The 20,772-nt window shown below is 45.4% G+C and overlaps 1 protein-coding gene across 1 annotated transcript; it reads left to right on the top strand.

The window, feature by feature from the left end:
- Window positions 1–2,608: 2,608 nt before the first annotated feature.
- On the top strand, window positions 2,609–15,238 carry LOC120502667 (DNA (cytosine-5)-methyltransferase 1-like). Its single transcript, XM_039710257.1, is given in 4 exon segments — window positions 2,609–2,710; window positions 14,697–14,912; window positions 14,914–15,002; window positions 15,085–15,238. Coding segments are annotated over 4 exon segments (561 nt in total).
- Window positions 15,239–20,772: the final 5,534 nt, after the last annotated feature.

The following is a 20,772-nucleotide window of genomic DNA, read 5'->3' as shown; positions in this document are numbered from 1 at the left end:
CATTCCCTCACCACCCCCTTCGACTCCTTCAGCTGCTTCTGCACCACCACTAATACCTACTCCACCTGCTGCATGCTCCACCCCTTCTCCAGCTCCACCTAACACGCACCCAAGCTCTTCCCCCCTCCTACTGCTGTCCCTCCACTTCCTCCCAACTGGGACACAAATGCCTCCTTAACTAGTAACCTCTTATCACACCCTAACCAGGAGGAAGGGAGGAAAGCCACAGGTCTTCGATAATTCGGGGGATCAGAGAATCAGTTCCCAAAGGAACTAATACAAAATTGGCATTTGAGGGTGCACAAGAGAAGGATGAAACTCCTGCTCCTTGGTTTAATCGCCTAAAGCGGAACTTCCAATTGTATTCCAGAATAGACCCAGACACCACAGAGGGTGAAGTGCTACTAAAAGTCCAATTTGTTACTAAATCCTGGCCTGGTATACAGAGAAAACTGGAAAAGATTGAGGATTAGCAAGAGAAAGACATTAATGAGTTATTGAGGGAAGCATTGAAGTGTATTTGAGGAGGGAAGAAGAAAAAGCAAGGGCCAAAGCTAGGATCATAGTTGCTATAGCCAGAGAAAGTGTGGGGGCAAGCAACTCTATCCCACAATCCAAGGTAACAAAAGAGTGGGAGGTCCACCACCAGCAGCAGGCAAGGACAGGCCAGTACTGTCAGGGACAGGAGGAATGGAGGGGCCTCGAGTCCCTTTGAGCAAAAGGCGCTGCTATTACTGTGGAGAAACTGGACCCCCCCCAACTGTTCAACCTAAAGGTGTGAAACCTTTGCTAGCTGATCAAGAGAGCAAAGGAAGCAGCTTTAGAACCAGGGGATCCAGTAAAAGTTTTTAAAGCAGAAACCACACCTGAGGAGGGGGGAAAGAAGAGAAGAACCCATATTTCATGAAAAAGAATTAAAGGCTATAAAAGATTTAAAGTTGCACCAAGGGCAACGAGGGGAGTGGTTAACATCAGACGGACAAGTGTTTTTAAACAAAGCACTTGCTTGGATGGTGCTAACAGAACTACAGAAATTAACCCACTGGGGAGTCCAAGGACTATGTGATCACTTCCTAAGAAATAACCTGTGCATAGCTGTATATGACCTAGCAAAAGCAATCACAAAAGGGTGTTTAATTTGCCAAAAAGTAAACCAGAAGGTCATGAGAAAAATAACACCTGGAAGGAGGAAATTAAGACCTTTCCAAAGCATATCCGTGAAGTGATGTTTGGACTGCCATTCTTGTTAAAACCCTATAACACAAGAGACTATTTGGAAGGAGAAGAAGCTACCAGAAAATATTTAGAACTCATTGGAAGAACCCTGGAAAGAATTAGAAAAAGAGGATCCCTCCCCCAAACCTCCCCCCTTGACAGAAAAGCACGTAACATTAACCCAGGAGATTGGGTTTTGACAAAATCCTGGAATAGTGGACCATTAATGCCTAAATTTGAAGGCCCCTTTCAGGTACTCCTCATCGCTAATTCTGCTGTGCGAACCAGAGAAAAAGGTTGGACCCACATCACGAGAATTAAAGGACCAGTCTCACCCCCGAGCATTGGACAGGATTTGTCAGTGTCTCCCTCTGGTATTGGATCAGATTCCACACCACCCTCACACCCTAACTCGGGACAGGATTCAACCAAATCAGGAGTTAATTCAGCTGAGTATACCATTACAAAAGGACCAAAAGACTTAAAGTTGACACTCAAAAGGAAGAGCCAAAAAGACTGATGAACTGAATAAGAAAGGAGTTTGGAATCATAGCATGTCTTAAAGTGTTCTAAGAAATTAGTAAAAGTTAAAAATTGTTAAGTAATTCTGGTTAAGTCCTCCCAGCATAGTACCAAAGACTCCAGGTTAATCTTCTGCAGAGTTCTCCCCTAAGAGAAACTCTTGCAGTGAACACTCTGTGTGTGGAGACACGAGGCTTGACTCCATTTCAGAAGGCTGATTTACTATCTTATATATTATACTAAAATACTACATTAAAACTATACTAAAAGAACAGAGAGAAAATAATCACAAGGCTACCAAGAACAAGAATAGAATAGAATACAGAACAAAAATCCTGTGACTGCTCACAGCCTCGTCACAGGTGGCTGTGATTGGTCATCAAGTGAAAACAATCCACATAGACCAATGGAAGATGCACCTGCTGCATCCCACAGCAGCAGATAGTTATTGCTTACATTTCTTTCCTGGGGCTCCCAGCTCCTCAGGAGGGGAAAAATCCTAGCAGAGGATTTTCCATAAAATATCATGGTAACAAGAGACCAAATTAGTAAGGACAGATCACGAGAGTTTTAACCAAGGAAGCAAATAAAAAAGACTCTAAAGAGCTTGGAAACTTCTTCTTAGTAAAGTCCCCAAGAGGCAAGGCTGGGTGGGCAGGCTGTGCAAGATGATCCATACCAGACTCTTGGGAAGGGTAATAGTGATGGCTCTGATTGCTGGTGGTGCTCTGGAGAGCCCAGGACAGCTGTGCAATGAGTGCTACCAACCCCTCTCTGAGGAAGAAGTTCCTTGTTGAGAGTCCACACCAATATGAACTGTGTTAACCTCTCCCAATTGATCCTTTATCAAGAGAATGAGAAAATATATTGGATGGCCCGGAACATCGTCACCTTTGGGCAGCCACTCCTGGCAGAGCACCCTGTAGGAGAGGCCTGGTGGTGCTTTGAACATGATGCTATTGAAGCAAGCCTGGTAAATCTGGTCAGAGGAAAAGAAATAGTAAAAGCAATAAGAGAATTAGACCATTTAGCAATACCCTGAAGTAAAAATCTAATAAGAGAAGAATGTATGTTAAAGAAAAGGAAGGGGTACAATACACCAGTAGGAAGAATGGCTTGTGAAAGGTATTTAGCAGTAAAAGACTCTGCTGCCTGGTGGATCCCAAGAGATCCAAACAGAATTTGGTCTGTTAAGGAAAAAGAAAACAAGTGCATTTACAATAAAACATATAGACTTTATGAGTGTGATAAAAGAGATAAACCTCTTTTGGAGAATGAAAGACATTTCTGAATATTGGGAGGGCACAACAAAAACTAATATATTTCGGGAAACCCCTAAACACCTGTTTTGGGTCAATGGTACTACAGCATCCACTAAATTATCAAGAGACTGGTCTGGCAGTTGCATCATTAGAATTATAGAACAAGCTTTCTTTATATTACCCAAGGAATCTAGATCAAGTTTAAGAGTTCCTGTATATGATGATTTAAGAAAAACCAAACAGAAGAAGCGGTATATATTAAACAAAATTATGAAGCTACAAGCAGTATTAGAGATAATATCTAATCAGACCGCATTAGCTCTTAATTATATTAATGACCAACTCACCCAAACAAAACCAGTAATTTATCAAATCAAATTAGTTGTAGCAGTCTTTAGAAACATCTTAAATGAAATATGAAAACTAGCATATGTAAGAAATCAAGAAAGGACTCCTGCACTTGATTCTAGTTCATGGGATAATCTATGGACTTTCAAAAGAGGTTGGAAAACTATAGCCTGCTTCACTGTGTGTACACTTGTTAGTTTGTTCTTCTTATTTCCCTGCTTAATTAAAATAGTGATATCTGCTGTATAGAATAACCTAAGGATCTCTAAAGAAATAAACCTGAAAAGACCAAAAAAAAGTAATGAAGTTGAATAAATATGATCACCAAAGTGCCCAGGAAATTTATAACCAATACAAAAAATATAAGAAATTCTACGATACTGAGCCAAAAATTGCAAGTTGATGCAAGCTTAAGCTTAAGCCTGATCAAAGAAAAAGAGCGGGGACTGTTACCTCTCTGAAAGACGGATACAACATGGCTTCATTCAGCAAAAGCACAGCTTTTTGGTTTGTTTTTTTTTTCCCTGTATTTTATTATGACAACTCAGGCAAGCCCTTCAAAACAGCAACTGAAGCAATTCCCACCCAGTGAGCAAATAAACTCCAAACCCACCGCATCTTTCTACTGTAGATCTTGACATTTTGGGCTGGTCCTGCAAAGGGCTAAGAGGCCTTCAAGGTCCTAAGCACCTTCTTGTCTTGCCAGCAGGGACAAAGGCGGTTCTGGAATCAGGCTATGAGCTTGTTTCTTTTGGCTTCTTGTTTTGTTGCAGCCCCTCTGTGCAAATAACCAAGCCTTGCTCACTCTGTCCATCCCAGTGTCTCTGGCAGAGGCAGCAAATCAAAGCCTCAAATCAAAGCCTCTTCTGCTGAAAAGGGAACCTATTTGGAACAGTGTAGTGATCCCAAAGTCCATACAGTACTGCACCAAAGGATTAGACCCTTCTCTCTTCAAAATCGTGTTACTGATCCTGCCTAAGATGGTTCTACTGAATATCAGCCAGGCTCACTCCTCTATTGCAGGGCTGTTCTTCTTCTGAGTAACCATGGCTCAGCTGCCTCTTGCTGACATATTGCTGACTGAAGACCTGTCTCTTCCATATCTCTTTTTATAAAAACACTTTAACTTCTCAAATTTTGCATGCATGCGTGGAAAAAAAACCAACACAAACCTTTAGGAATATCAAGACATTAGAGCAGATTTAATTTATCAAACCCTCACCAACTGCATTAAAATGTAGCTCTGTAAGCCTTTCTTCAGAATTTTCTTAATCATCGCTCCTGAGTCATTTTTGGGAGATAACTATGCTGCCCTTAACAACTCCAGATTACTTGGCAAGCGGTAATTAGTTGTCCATTAAGCATTCCAGCCCTTCTGTAGCATTTCATTCCGATAACTGATCCCTGCATATTGCAACCAGCTTCTAATTTGTGTCTGCCCTCTTCTTTTCCATGTTTTGAGCCAAGTGCAATAGCATCCTTGTGACTGCATCTTAACACACTTCACGGTGACACATCGCTCCTAATTCCCTAGACTCTCCCCGTGGAAGATTCCTTGCTCTTTTTTCTCTGCCACAAAATGGGCATCTGCAGTCCTGGCACTGCTCCTTGGGGGTTCTCAAGGCAGAGGCGATGCTCTGGTGCCCCTGGGGCGGGTGACCCTTGGGTGCAGGGAGGGACTGAAGCTCCGAGCTGCAGCGGATCCGGCGGCGAACCCGAGCGGTGCCATCGCCGGGCTCTGCTGGTTCCTGGTCTGCCTGCAGGAGCCGCCGCTCCCGGGCTCCCGGGCTCTCCTCTCCCACGTCTTTCCCCCATTTCCCAGGCCCTCCCCACTCTACTCGGGTTTTTTCCCCCCGCTGTCAGGCGTGAAATGCAAAGCTGAGTTTCGTGTCAGGTACATAGAGGCAACGTGTGCATCTGTGATTGTGATATGTGTGGAAACTAACCACAGGACAATTAGAAAGACAATTCTAATAAATAACTGAGGGAGTAAAGCATGGAAGAAGGCCTTTGAACCTATCCTTTGTTCGCAATTAACCTTTATAAATCTTAAGTTGACTTAGGAGCTTGGCCTAATCAAGTTTCTCATTTATAGATTCTCCCTTGTCTCCTGGGCTCCACCCCCTCTCTTGGGTTCTCTCTGGTCCCAGGTGTTAGGGATATGATAGAAATTTGTGCCAATGGATTATAGATATATGTATCAAACATGCTATTAAAGGGGGGACCAGGGTTTAATCTGAGAGTGACACCTCGGCTGTCTGACAAGGGCGGAACTCAGCATTAACATACAAAGGAAACTCGGCTGCACAGGAGATGGTCATTCATGGTGGCATGTGCCCGAGGACACCCAGTGATGATGGCCCATGAGGATACACATCTGAGATAACCAGGGCAATCAACACCTTCCACCTGAACACAGGATTCCAGGAATCAGGAGAGGAACGTTTGTCTCTTCCCAGACGAGGTTTCCTGCAGCTTTGAGTGAAGAAAGAAACCAACATGAATATGATGAACTTTGAAAGGAGACAAAGAGATTCTGCCACAGGCAAGAAAAAGAGTATAAGAACTGTCCCTGCAGAGCAGAAAGTGTGGACAAAGGGGGATTCGGTGTGATGGAGGCTGGATCTGTGTCCACCCAGCCTGTGTCCCCAGGGTCTGTGCTGTCATTTTTTATTGATGGCTGTCAGGACTGTAATACGGTTGCAAATAAATTTCTTTGGTTTTATTTTTATTACAATTGGGTCAATTTTTATTTTTAGTTTTAACACCGAGCTACTCCTTGTCCCAGGCTCCCCCCTTTCCCAGGCTGTAGCCAGTGCTTTTATTCACCTCCAAGGATCTGCCCTTCTCCCGGGGCCGGGCCAGGGCTGTGGCAGAGTGTAATGAATATGGCAGGAGATCTTTCTCCTTTTTAATGCCTTTATTGAAAAGAATCAGCTCAGGTTGGGCAGAAACGACAGGTCGCCCGCGCTGCCGCTGCTCCCAGGAGTGGCACAGAGGAGGAGGATGATGCAGCTGTGCCCGCTGGTCTGCAGGCAGAGCTGGGGATTCCATCCTCACGGGAGATTAGGAGATTCCGCTTTTCCCGTCTAACATTCCAGGTCCTCTCTCTAGTTAACATCTCTTCAGGTTAGGGTGAGAAGTAAAAAGGATTTTAGCAGATACTGGATTAAGTACCTCATCTTTACACATTACTTAAGTCTCTTAATTCTATGTTGGCTCACTGTTTTTAGGGGTTTTTTCCTGGAAAACTGCAAAATCTGGTGAAATGCAATCTAATCTGCATACCAGCTCTGATGTCACTCCCCTTCCCCTGCTACCTGCAAGGTCTGGTGTCACTCCCTGGCAGGCATCGGGGGGACAATTACTGATCAGCAACCATTAACAGGTAATTGAAGAAGAACTCTCAACAACAGGTGACTGCAACATGAAGGTAACCTTCAATTCAACAGCAACTGGTCCAACTCGTTTTAACTCTGCAACCTTAAAAAAAATGGGCAACTTTTTACTCATAAAAAGTAAGGATCTGTGCCTGCAGAGGGGCTGTGCCATGTGGGAGCTCCTCCGGGTTCCCTGCAGACAATAAGAGCTCCGACCTCTCCTTCAAGGCTGCTGGATGCCTTGCAGTGAGGCTGGAGTGCCCGGGGTGTTCTGGTGGCTCCTTGTCCTTCAGCTCAGCAGGAGGATGGTTCCAAGTGCAGGTGCGAGGGATGTGTGTGCAGTTTGTGTCCTCACATCCCTGTCTGTTGGAGCTCGATGTGTTCACTCCGGCGGTAAATTCTTGCGTATCATGATTATGAGCCTGGATTTACCCAGGCTTTTAAGGGAAGTAAACTTGGAGACATTTTTTTGTGCAGTTCCTAGAAAGCAGCTGTATTTTCCGTGGAGGTTCTGTCATATTTTGATTTGTCTTGGAGGGACTTGTGGGCTTCTTTGCTGCTGGAGTGCAGGAATCCATAAAATCAGAGGGTTTTGGGAAAGGTGCAAAAGGCAGGCCTCAGAGACAGCAGAACTGTGATTAGAGCTAAGCAGTAGCCATAAGATAGGTCAGCAGAAAAATTATGTAAGAAGTGGAAAACTAAGGACAAATAGAACAATGGCTTGTGTATTAACACTTGGCTACAATAACTCCCTAAGCTGCAGAAAAGTATATCTAGTGAGATATTAGGAAGTTCTAAGCTTAAAAATGGAGCTCTGTGCATTGTGTTTTAAGGCTTACAAACAGGTGTTGTATTCCAAATAAGCAAGCGTTGTTTTAACCAAAGGTACCTGTGCTTATAGTGATTGGATGGAACTACTGTCAATATGCTTTTGCTTTGTGTGATTGGTCAAAAAACTTTTAAGGTAAGTTGTAACATTAAGTTCTTGGTCTGCTGCTTGGGATGTGAGCTGATGGCATCTTTGCATTGTCATAAACATGTAATGAGACTGGTGCTAGAAAATGAACAGTCAAGGCACGTTCCTAGTAGTCCTGCCCCATTTGTGATTTGTACACAGTCCCCGGTGTGAGCTACCCGGGCCAGTCCTGATGGGGTCTCCAAAAATCCAAACGGGTTTCCCCGGATGCCGCGTCCAGTTCCCACAGCCAACATCCACCCGTGCCCAGATGTCGTAATAAATTGTCCTCACCAATGAGAAACAGGAGCGTTTGCTGTATGACAGCTCACCAGAGTTTATTGCAGGAGAATCCGAGGGTACAGACATTATGGAGAGGGGTAGGAAGGATCAGGTGATGGAAGGAGGAGGTGGGAAAAAAGTAGGGTTGTCCTTCCCTTTGTGGGCCGCCCTGAGCTCCACCCTTGAGCCCTTACCCCGTTGGTTACCAGTTTTGTCCCACCCCCTTACCTTCCCTATATTCCTCTCCGTTTTGCCTTGGTTCAGAGAGTTTCTCTTCCTGGCTCTCTTGAAACAGGGTCCTGTGCTACTACTCTGTGGAACACCATGTAGAGCTATTGTCTTTTTCTCCATGTTGCCCAGAAGAAGAAAGCCAAGGGCACACATTGCACCCTGGGCTGGGAGAAGGACGTGCCTGTGCCCCTGAGCTGTCATTCCCAGGACACTCTTCAGTAAGGCCGTGGTGCCCTACCACCCCCTCACCTCTGCAGCACCTCTTAATCCTGTCAATTTCCTCCAAAGTTCAGAAGTTCAGGCTGTCTGGCCTCTGCAATACACTCTGAGTGGACCCATTTGTTCTATTACCCTAAAGTTCAGGAGTTCAAACTGCGGTCAATTTAAGACCCATTTCAAAGGCATAAACACTCATTTCTCTTCAAGGCCTTCACCCCATCAAGTTGTTTGTAATCCTGTGCTGAAAGGATGAGTTTGAGCAGGTTTTGTTGTGCCTCCAAGGCTCAGAGCAGAGATGAACACCGAGGTGGGTAAGGCCTGGATGTGTCCTCCCTTCCTGCAGTGCAGCTGCACAGGCTCAGCTGCAGCACTGCTGCTGCATCCCCTCGTTGCATTTGCAGTGCAGGAGATGTGGGAGAATTCTGTGTGTGTGTGTGTAGTGAAAAACTGGAAATTGATCCCACCTTCTGTCAGAACAGTGACATCAGCAAGGGGCAGATGTAGTTCTTGAAGGGAATGAGGAAACATCTCCTGTAGTTCTTGAAGGGAATGAGGAAACATCTCCTGTAGTTCTTGAAGGGAATGAGAAAATATCTTTACACATCAATGACTTGAAGCTCTCCTTGAGAGCTGACGTGGTGGCTTGGGTTTTTCTTGTGGTTTCAGACTTCTTTCAAATTTGTTTTTAGGGCTGTATTGCAAGTGCCTCAATGGAATGGCCAGCGATGTAACTGCTGTTCACTAGAAGAAAGAAATTTTGTCATTAACTCTGCTTTGCTGTTTGACATAATTGTAGCTCAGAACTCTGTAAATGCAGTCCCTGCCAAAAGTGTATTGCAGACGGATTTTCAAAAGTAAATGTAACTAAGTTGTCCCTCCATAGATAGAGATTACAATATGTAGCCATAGTCTCCTTGGAGCAACACCAGCACTACAAGGATGACTTCAGTGTAGAATATGAAGAATACTGGAATTTAATTGTCCTGGTAGACTAGATCAAAAAGAATTGTGGATGGTTTAGTGAACAACAGAAGTCTCTCACTGCAGATTCCAAAGCTTATCAGGTAAAGAAAGATAAAACTTTGAAGGTTGCGTTCCATCTCTCTCTGATCTCTTCCCCAAGCCCACATTACCAGCACATGCAGACTCTTCAGTGCCTTAATCTATGAAACTCCATTGAGGTGGAGTTAAAAGATTGGCTGGGATCAGTGTCTGAGGTGGAGTAACCATCACACACCCAGAAGAGCCAGACTGGCCCAGGCTTTGCTGACTGCCTCAGTATCCTGGCAAGCTGAGGGGTGCTGACACACAGAGAGAGGAGGAGACTGGAAGTACCAGAAACCAGCAGCTGTAACCCCAAAAGGTCTCCTGACACTCTCCCTCTCAGTGTTTTAAGCACAGAACTCAACCTACAGCCACCACTTAGTCATCTTCTAGGTGGCTGATCCTCACCATGATTTTAGCAGAGAGGGTTGTTAAAAACCTGATACTCTGCCTGTCCAGCCTGGGCTTCTCTAGTTTGGACACAAGCATCCCACATCTTTAATTCGGTGTGCACACTGAGGCTTTTTGGATGGTGTTAGTTTCTGTTTTGGCCAGGTTGCAAATGTATTTGTGAGCAGGAGTATTTTAAATTCCCTGGTACTGCTCAGTGAGACAAAGGGAAGCTTTGTGGAATTGTCATGTATGCTGAGACGCTGCTTGGGCTGGGTCTGATTTTTGTAAAACCCCGCACAAAACCCCTCTCTGAGCTGTCTGTGAACACGCAGCAAGGTGAGAGATGTCCCAAGCAGAGTCTTAGAGCACGTGCTCCTTCTGTTGCCTATTGAGAGGCTTCATTTCAGATCCTGAGTGATGCTGGGAGTTGGGGATTTTTGCAAACCTCCCAGAAAAGCGGTGGCTCACAGACAAGGAAATCTTTAGAGTTAAACTGAGTGTATTTTTAATGTCTTACATGAGTTAACATTTCTTGTGGTAGCAAAATGTTCTTCATGTTGTGTTCATGGGAGGTTTTTTTCATGAAAATGTTGCTTCATTGACTCCTAGTGGATTATCAGCAGCTACAACAGGTATGTGTGACACCCCTCTGCAAGGTGTGGTAACTGCTGAGTCTGGCTCAAGGCTATTTTAAAGGAAAACACATGAAATTCTAAACTCTGCAGAAAGGTTTGCATGCCCTAATTTTTATTTCTCCTTCATAGAGTAGCTCCAGCTACTCTGAAGTGAAGAGTAGGTGGCAGTATCTCCACAAAAAGCTGTCCCATATTCAGGAATGAGTATCTGGATTTGATAAGCAGCAAGTGGAGTCCTGCTTTAGCAGTCATCTGCTTCAGCCAGGTAACATCCGTAAACTCCAGCTTTTTTATTTCAAACTGAAGATTAGTCTCTCTATTATTTATGTTAATATTGAACAGTAGCTTATTTATTCAAAACCCAGGATTAGTTACTCTAAGATTACAGAAGTTAGTACTGAACTTCTGCAATAAAGAAGTTTCATTGTTAACTGCTTCTCTCATTTTGCATATATCATATATTTGCGCTTCTTTTTTTTCCTGGTCTATTCTTTTCTTCAGGGCTTAGGTTTGTCCATGGAATTAATTTTATCAGTAGATGGTGGAAGCCCAGTACTTCTACTATGCAGACGTGCCTATTTTAAGAAAATAGTGTAGGAAATGGAAATTTTTGTAACAAATATAAGCCTGTTTTCTGACCTTTCTTGTTAATGCAAACTCTTTGCCTTAAGTGACAGAAATTGTTCAAATTTGGAAAACCCCCTCTCCAAACCACCTTGTTTTAGAATGTTACAGGGGAATATATTTACTTTTACTCTGTGGTTCCTCCCCTTTATTCGCTCATGATGCTTGGCCTTTTCCCCTCACGTTTCTCACACTTTCCCCCTCACTTTTCCTGCTATTTTCTCCCCTCAAAGTTCTCTTTTTCCCTTCATGCTTCTCAACCTATTCCCCTTAGGTTTGCTGCACTTATCATCTCACGATAATTCATGGGTGTCATTGTTCTGGGTAGGCGCCCACAATGGCATCCACATTATCTGTTTGCCCCTTAATTCTCACCCAGAGACTCTCAGCTGTACCACTGCCAGTTGTGAGCCCCATACATTCTGGATCTTCCATTGCACACAGTGCCATCCCTCCACCCCTCCTGCCCTGCCTTCCTTCCTGAAGAGCCTTCAACAGGACTCATCCAAAAAAGGTTTCACATACACCAGCAATGCCAGATCTCTGGGACTGGGCCAAACCGTGGAGCTCCTCTTGTTTGTTCCCCATGCTGTGTGCATTAAGTGTAGAAACATTTCAGGTGTGGAACATTGAAGCCGACACCTCGTGCAGCAGATTGAGGGGTGTGCAGCAGATGTTAGGTGTCCTGCAAGTCAGTATTGTGTTCATTGCACAGACCAAAAAGGGCCTGTGTCCATTTGATCTGTTTTGTGAGAAGTTCAGGTGCAAAATCCTACTGTTGTGAGCAAGGTGAGCATGGAGAAGGGCTTTATCTGCAGCAGCTCCCTGCAGGAATGGTCACTGGCACATTGTGCTGGACACCTGCATGCTTAATTTTTTCCACTTTCAAAACCCATTCTGAGCTTCCACTTGCTGTGCATGCCTGAGGACAGTAAGAGCCTTGCACAAGTACTTTAGGCACAGAGCAAACCTTTGAAACTTTTGGAAAAGCTCACGTAGCTCAGTGTGGAGGACCAGACTAAAGCGTGTTTTGCCTCAGACATTGCAAAAGGAAAGTTGTGATTAGAAGAAAAGGTCCTGCAGATGTGGAGCACCACAGCCCAGACAAAAATGGAGTCAAGCCTCATGTCCTCACACATGGAGTGTTCACCTCAACAGCAGCTCAGCTCCTTCCCCAGGGGACTGAGGCACGGGACACGGGTCAATTGGGCTCCCTGGGCCCTGTGAAGAGGGAGAGAGCTGCATGAGCCCCAAGCCACCTCTCCTCTCTTGTCAGGCAGCTCTGTCTGAGGGCTGCCCACAGCTGCAGGGGCAGCTCTCCCCAGCTGGAGCGTGGTGCTCCCCTGTACAGCTGCTCCTGAGCATCCTCTGTCTGGCAGCTCCTGAAGCACTGCTCAGACTTCCCCTCTAGGTTGCCCACCCACAGCTCCTTCAGCACCTGGGAACCTCAAAAAGAGGCTTTTACCCTTCCCTTCGTGGGGCCAAAGAGTGACCAAGGGATGCAGGACATGAAAATGCCCCCATCCACTCCCTGCCCAGGTTCTGCATAGAGGGCAGAGGTCATTTCCAGGATGATGTGTGCATGCCTGGAAACCTCTCCTGCCCTGCCAAGACAACTCACCCAAAAGTGGTAGTACAGGAGTGTCGGGATCGGCTGTCACTCGTCTCTGCCCCAACACAGGAAAAGGTGGTTCTGGGCAGGCCACGCTCTGAAGAAGGAGTCTGGAAACTTGCTTTTTCTGTCTTCAGTTGTGTTTATTGTTCCTTATCTACAAAGTTTTTCTGTCTGTCCAGCCGAGGTCTGACCAGCAAGGCAGCGAAAAGCACTCTCTCCCACCCACGGGGCAGTTGTCTCTTTTATAGTGAAAACTATGATATATATATTCAGACACCCACAGCCTGGGACAGCAGGATCCTGGCTAGGTCACGGGCCAGCTGCTGACAGCAAGGATGGGAGAGGCAAAAATGAGGGAGGTTTCGGACAGACACCCACAGCCTGGGACAGCAGGATCTGACCTTGCCACAAGGACATGGGCCAGCTGCTGACAGCAAGGATGGGGAGCAGGATGTCAGAGCTGAGTTGGTGCCACTTGCCCAGAGCCTGCCTTCTCCCGGTGTCCGTCTGTGCCGGGACAGCTCCCTGCTGCTGCTTCTGCTGGCACTGCCTCCAGCTGGCAAACAATTAGAGCTCAAGAGAAGCCGGTCTAGGCACTGAGGAGGGACGCTGCAGCAGGACTTCCTTCCAGGACGGACAATTCCTACTTTGCAGTGGAGAGCCCAGACAGAACTGAGGCCAAGGCTCATCTTCCTCCACCTGCTGCCAAGGCTTTGCCTCTTGCAGCCCTGCATGCTGCCTTTGCCCCAGGGGCACTTCAGCAGCTCCAAATTGCTCAGGCTTTGCTTGGCCAAGACCCCAGGTGTCTGCACAGCTGCTTTACAGCTGGTTCTTCCCCCTGCATTTCCTGGTGCCAGGGCTTGTTCCTCCCTGGGTGCAGGACTCAGCTCTGAATATCACAGCCCCTACTGATGGCTTGTGACACATGGTCCCCTCCCTCCATGCCCTTCCTGTAAGATCTACATTCAAAAATCTTTCTGTCAAGCATACATATCTGTGAGACTTTCTTGTCAAACTTTTATTCTTCCCAACACCTTCCTTAATAAAACAAAAATTAAACAAGTAAACAAGCTGGTTTACAGCCAGTTCCTTGTATTATGGTAAGTTTTCCTCTCTCTCAAACACTCACTGGTACCTCTTCCCCAGCAAAAGTCTTTCCTAGAACAAATCCTCCATTTCTAGGAGAAGCACTGTTAACTGGATGCACAAGGCATGGTCTTTTCCAGGACAGCCAAAGCTGCTACAAGCTTTCCATGTCCTGGATTGGTGATTTCCAGAACCAGCTCCTGGGCTCACTGGCTCCAAACTCAAGAAAACTCTATTTCAGGGAGGTCGTTCAGGTTGAACCCTGTGCCCCCTGAGCACAGGCAGTCCTGGTGGGCTGCTGGCCTAGGCGGTGTCTGATCCCTGCTCATCTCTCCTCCCTTTAGGGGTCTGGTCAGTAACACCAGACTTTCCTTCTGGGCATGATCATGGTGGTGAAAGAGAGAGCCCTCTTGGTGCACACCAGCCAAGCTGTGGGAATGTCTCTGGCACACCCAGCTTCCAATCCCCAGGATGCTGGAACTAAGCTGCTGAGAAAATGGAGTCAAGCCTCGTGTCTCCACACATGGGGAGTCCTCAACACTAAGCCAGCTCAAAAGTGGAAGAACAGATTTTGATGTGTGTTGTTTTGATTCTTATGGGTGTTTGGAGGTAAGTCTGAAGGTGCTGAAAGCAGAAATTCTGGAGGCAAGAGACAGCCTGGAGTGGTGACTGTGAGAGACTGGACTATCTACTCATGATCAGTGACTCAGAACCTTTGCAGCTGCATTGGACTCTGAGAGTCACAAGGTTTTGTTACTCATTCTGTTCTTGTTCTTTCTAGCCTCCTGATGATCTTTTTCTCTCTATTATTTTAGTATAGTTTTAAGGTAGTATTTTAATATAATATCTATCATAATATAATAAACCATCCCTCCGAAAACATAGTTAAACCTCACATCTCCAGTCATAGGGTGTTCACAGCTCTGGGCCACCAAGATGTGGGAGCCAGTGGCGCAGGCATTCCAGCTCAAAAACCCTGGCACCAAGATGTTCACCAAGGACTGCAACATCCTCCTCAAGCTTGTCATGGCTGGCAAGAAAACCAACTCCTTGGGCCAGAAACTGCCCCAAAAAGGCAACATGGAGATACTGTGTGGTGGACCCTCCATGTGAGCACCTCAGCAGCATGAAATGCTTCAACTCCCGCTCCTGCCTCAAGTCCAAGGGTTCCCTGGTGATCTCCTTCCTCAGGTGGGTGTGGTGGGGCTTTTTTGGGGGGTGAGACCCTCATCTGGTGTCCCCTGGCCATGCTTACATTCCGTTGTCCCCGCAGTTACTGCATTTATTACCATCTGAGCTTCTTCCTGCTGGTGAACGTCCCAGATTTTGTGTCCTTCAAGAGATCCATGGTGCTCAAGCTGACCCTGCACTGTCTGGTGTGCATAGGCTATGAGTAGACCTTCAGGGGTCTCCAGGGGTGGTTTTGAGGGGGAAAAACCCTTTTTCTGGCAACCCAAGAAAAGTGGGAAGTGTTGCTCCTTGGGGACATCCCCAAAGGAATTGTCAGCTGGGAATTGGCCAATTCCCACTTGGTCAGTTGGTCCTCCAAAGGAGGATCAACTCCTTGCGTGGCTTTGGGGACAAACCTTCCAGGCTGATAAGAGGCAAATCCTGCAAGGGTTCTTATCTTGCTAAGTGCCCTCCTTTACACAACTCCCAGTTCTCCTGGAAGGTACCTGGGCATTCCCACTGAGCCTGACCTCTTTCTACACCCATTGCACTTTGTGTTTCACAGGCTTCTTCCCCCATCCCCAACAGATGATGACCATCACTTTGACCAACAAAAGTCTAAGCTGCAACAGTCAAGTCCCATCACAAGATCTAGGAGAGGTGATACCTTTTTCCGTCTTCATCTTTTCTGTTTCTCATAATGTTTCTTTCTTTCTTTCTTTCTTACACTTCATTATGTAATTTTATTATATTGTCACATTGCTATACAACTATAGAGCATAATAACTGGAATGGCTAAACACCTGCTTTCCACTGCAACCAAACTGTTCTGAAATAAATCCTACATCTATTTCTATTTCTATTTCTATTTCTATTTCTATTTATATTTATATTTATATTTATATTTATATTTATATTTATATTTATATTTATATTTATTTACAAACACCAATCATTCATTCATTCATTCATTCACTCACTCATTCATTCACTTATTCATTCATTATCAACTCACTCTTAGCCGATCCAAGGGATTATTAACAAGAACTTGGATTACTCTCTCCTCCATGGATGTGGGTTCTAACAGCAGCTGACTGCCAAGCTGCCACCTTAGCTCTGCAGAGAAGATGTTGCTTTGCATCAGCCAGGACAAACCTGCCCCACAATAGACTGGAGGAAGCTGTGACAAAGAAGGATCTGAGCAAAAGCCCTCTCCAGCTGACAGCCACTCCTCCCTACCTTTAATTTGTAGGTATTTTGTACTTGGATTAAGCACATGCCTGTGGCATTCGAGAAACAACCTGTCAGGTTTGTGTCAGGATTCATCACGGAGGGGTGAGGAAGGAACCCCAAAGGCTCAAGACACAGGCTGTCAGGAGGAGGCACAGCAATGGCTTGATCTCCTCAGAAATTCCCCACCCTTGTCCCAGTGTTTGTGAGGCTGACATACATCTGTTCCTTGGACTCCACTACAGTGTCTCCCCCATCTCCTCTGAGGATTTCTGGCAGAGAGAGGGATGCATCCAGACAGGTTCTTGCCTTTTGGTCTTTGTCTGCTTGGCCTGCAGGCACACTTGGCTCTTCCAAACACAGGTCAAGATGACAAAAGCATATGCAGCCGTGTGACTTCTTGGAATACAAGAACTCATAAAGTAAAACTCACCCAAGCCCCTCCCCAGCTGTCTTCTTGATGTTGAGATTTCTGGTATCCCAGCTCCATGGCTATGACAACCATCCACCCCTCCTCATATCAGTGGATGTGCCTGGGGGTGCTGGTGGTTCCTCCAGACTGCCCTTCTCCTCCCTGAAGATCATCCAATTTTCCCATCATAAACTCCACCAGCACCTTCACCTATGCAGAGAAAAGCTTTGGTCTCAGCCCAGGTGCTGACAGCGTGCCAAGCAGCCTTTGCCACCTCTCCCGAGCCTTTTCATCTGCACAGAAAGCTTTGGCTGTGGACAGGTCTTGCAAACTTCTGTTGGAGAGAGGGGACCAGCGTCCATTTGTGGAGACAAAGGAGACCCTGTGGAGCTTGAGTGGCCTTTATGGAGCTTGAGATCATTGGGAAGGGAGGGAAGGGAAGAAGGGAGGGAGGAAGGGAGGAAGGGAGAAAATGTCCCTGTAAAATGAGAATTTCCTGAAACTGAGGCTGGCAGGTGACAGCATGCAGTACCAGCCAGACAGAACACACATTCCTTGATGCCCTTAATGCCCATGTGTAGCCAGCTGCAAAATTTCTTATCCAAAGGCTGCAGCCACACAAATGTCTCAGAGGGATCTGTCTCTGCTCCATTCCTGTCTGCCTTTCCAGGGCTGCTGTGGTGAGGTGACCTTGGCCAGCTGCCAGGTGCTCAGCAAGCCGCCCTCTCACTCCCCCTCCTCCTTCAGCCAGGAGAAAATGAGATTAGAAGCTCACAGGTCAAGATAAGGACAAGGAGATTACTCACCAGTTACTATCATGGGCAAAACATGTGGAAGATTAATTCAATTTATTGCCAGTTAATAGCAGAGGAGGACAAAAGACCTTCCCCAATGCCACCAAGAACTGCTCCCATGGGAATCCTTTCCCTGAGGTGCCATTCCTTTCCACAGCTCCACTGTGGGTTCCCAGGGGCCAGAACCCTTCCAGGGGCTGTGATTTCCTTCAGGACACATTTCCCTGCTCCTGCCTGGGCTCTTCCTGGAGCTGCAGGGGTATCTCTGTTCCCTTCCATGGGCTGCAGGGGCCCGGGGGGCTGAGCTGCCCCAGGGGAATCTGAGTTCCAGCAGCCACATCAGCTCCTGCCCCTCCTCCTGTGCTGCCCTGGCTCTCTGTTTTTCTCACATTTGTCCCACTCCTGTCTCTCACAGCTGCTCTGCAGTGGTTTTTACCCTCTCTCTCACAAGTTGTCACAGAGCTCAGCTTTTCCCCACAGCTGCTCCATCCTGGAGCTGTGTGGCACGGGGCAACCCCCGGTCTCACCTCACAGGAGCCACCCCTGCAGCCCACTCACTACCAAAACCATCTGCCTTTTGGGCCTCTAGTGTTTGCTGAGCACACGTGGCTTTATACTTCATCGCCAGTGATCTCCCAGTAAAATACAGAAATGGAGGCTCAAGCTAAAATTTATGCTATACAGATTGTGTGAGCAAAGTTTCCTTACACATTATTTCCCCCTTTTCAGTTTTCCCTAACAGTGCTCTACTAAATTCTTACATTTACCCCCGTGCAAGGGAGGCTGAATGGAGGGAGGATTGAAGGCCAGCAAGAAGGTCAGTGTTCAATTCTAGTGTTCAGTTTAGTCCAATTCCTAAATAAGTGAGTCAATGCAGTGCTGGCCAAGATAAAGCCTCTATCTAACTGGTCAAATGGGTCACAAAAAAACAATTAATGCTCATAATTACCTTACACTGCTGTATTGAGCCAACTGCATGCTAAGCCATGTTAAGGGATGTTACCTTTACTGAGGAATTTTGTCTCTTTCACTTAATCTGTAAAACTACTACAGGGTTTTAAATTAAATACAAAATTCAGCCTCCTTGCCTTTGTTTTAATGTGTTCAGGATGTTATTTTTTTTTTCCTTTTACACTTAAACTTGTGTATTAGCTGAGGCCACAGTATCTTTGGTGAAAGTGAGTGGGGGAATGAAAATGATGGGGAAATGCATCTTTATTTTAACAGTATCAGATGAAGGAAATGGATCAAGACTCTAAACCACGTCAGGCATTCTTGACTCCCAGACCAGAGTTTATGAGAATAATGTGTGCAGCTGTGACCTCTGAAAGCACCTCCCGAATCCTGCAGGGATTTACAGTGCTGCTGAGGTTATTTCCCTGAGGAAATGCAAGTTTGGCTAAGCTCCTTCTGGGTTTCTAACTCTGTTGTAAATTACTTTCATACAGAACCTAAAATACAGCATTGAGCCTGGGAACCTCTTTTTCAGCCAAGACCTTTTCAAGACAGACAATTTTTTTAAATTATGCACAGATTTGGAGCTTTTCCTTGCGAGAGGCCTCCCTGCTGTGTGACAAATGTGTGCTTGCTCAGCTGCAGGTAATGCCACACCACCCTCAGCAGAGTGCAGGCTTTGCATTTCACCCTCTCCAGACCAAGGTTTTTTCTGACCACTTTTGGCAGGCTGCCAGTTTTCCATGTAGTTCTGAAATTGAAAACCTGGACATTGTGCTCTCTGGTCCAAGTTATCCATCCTAAAAGGAAACGGCTTTGCATTTCACCCTCTCCAGACCAAGGTTTTTTCTGACCACTTTTGGCCGGCTGCCACTTTTCCATGTAGTTCTGAAATTGAAAACATGGACATTATGCTCTCTGGTCCAAGTTATCCATCATAAAAGCTTTTTTCTTCTTCTTCTTCTTCTTTTTTTCTTTTTTTTTAAAAACCTGTCCTTTGTGAAGCATTTGGGTAGACTGGGTCCAAAAGCTAAATTTTTTTTTTTCTTTTTTTTTTTTAACCCTGTCTTTTGTGAAGCATTTGGGTAGACTGGGTCTTCTGGGTGCTGTGAATGATACTAACTGGAGAACAGGAAGGATAGGTGAGATAAAGGTCTAAATCTCTTATTTCAGGATATGATGCTTTTTTCTGTGTTAAACCTCTTGAGTCTCTGTAGGCCAGGAGTGGTGGTAATTCAGACTCATGCAGGTGCTCACTCTGGAAGCAGCTGACCTAAAAAAACTGCTAGAAGTGTTTTGCAAAAACCTGTTTGTGTCTGCAACCAGTGCTTCTGACAATGGTGTGGGAGTCTGCAACAATAAATAAACAAATAAGTAACTTTATTCAGATGTTTTTTTTTCTCCTCACATGCTGCACCCAGGCAGAGAAGTTACCAAATTACATGAAAATTGTGACTGGTATCTCCTATGCTTACAAAAAACAAACAAAAAACAAAACAAAACAAAAAAGCAATAAAACAAACAAACAAAAAAAAAAAACCACAAATATACATATATACATATCAGTGTAAGAAGATTGAAAAGTGCCACAAAGGCATCCAAACTTCAGCTCTGTCAGTAGTCCTATTAATAACAGAAGTGAGTGATATCAAAAACGCTTTGGATTTATATATTTTCTCTAAAGATGAAATCATTCTGAAAAATGCAGAAGTGGGAGCTTATTTTGCCAGACATTCACACATTCACTGTACTGAGAAAATGAGCACCAGCCCAGCATTTCTGTTTACATGTTTTGTTCACTCACTGTTGGGAACTTTGTGTGTTTGTTATTCCTAAACTTCAAGTGTGCTATTCTAACCTGAGACTGATGAAGCTTGGCTGTGAGTGGTACTAAGGCCCAAAGTTTTGCTGCAAGGAAGAGTAATATAAAGAAAAGTGCATTTTTCTGGGAATTCCTTTCAAATGGATAATAACTTAGGATCATGGAATTCATGTGAAAACTGGGAACAAACAAAAAAAACCCCCATGTTCTATTTATGAGCTGGTATTTTTTAATTACATTGTTTATAAATAGAAGAGATAAATCTAGCTAAAAGCTGCGTGTTTATGTCACACTGTATTCTGTTACTTGATTTCAGTTCACCCACCTCTTCATACATACACACAAAACCTGCCAGTGAGATTAAATGTCTGAACTTCTCAAAAAAAACCCCTTTTAAAGTTCTGCTGCACATGCAGACATTCCAGAGGACACAGGATGTGTGTGTTCTGCCTTTCTGTGTGGATGGCTGTGTAAAATCCTGTGTGGAAGCCCCTGGGCTAAATGCTGCTCTCAAACCAAGCAGGTTTGTGCCTTCAAGGAGATCACAGAAACTCTCTGCTTTGCAGGGAAACCTGGGAA

The sequence above is a fragment of the Passer montanus genome, unplaced genomic scaffold, assembly GCF_014805655.1.
Source record: "Passer montanus isolate IOZ18808 unplaced genomic scaffold, ASM1480565v1 scaffold228, whole genome shotgun sequence".
NCBI classification, from domain to species: domain Eukaryota; kingdom Metazoa; phylum Chordata; class Aves; order Passeriformes; family Passeridae; genus Passer; species Passer montanus.
Note: the sequence above shows the minus strand (reverse complement) of the source record. Positions and strands in the feature narration are given on the sequence as shown.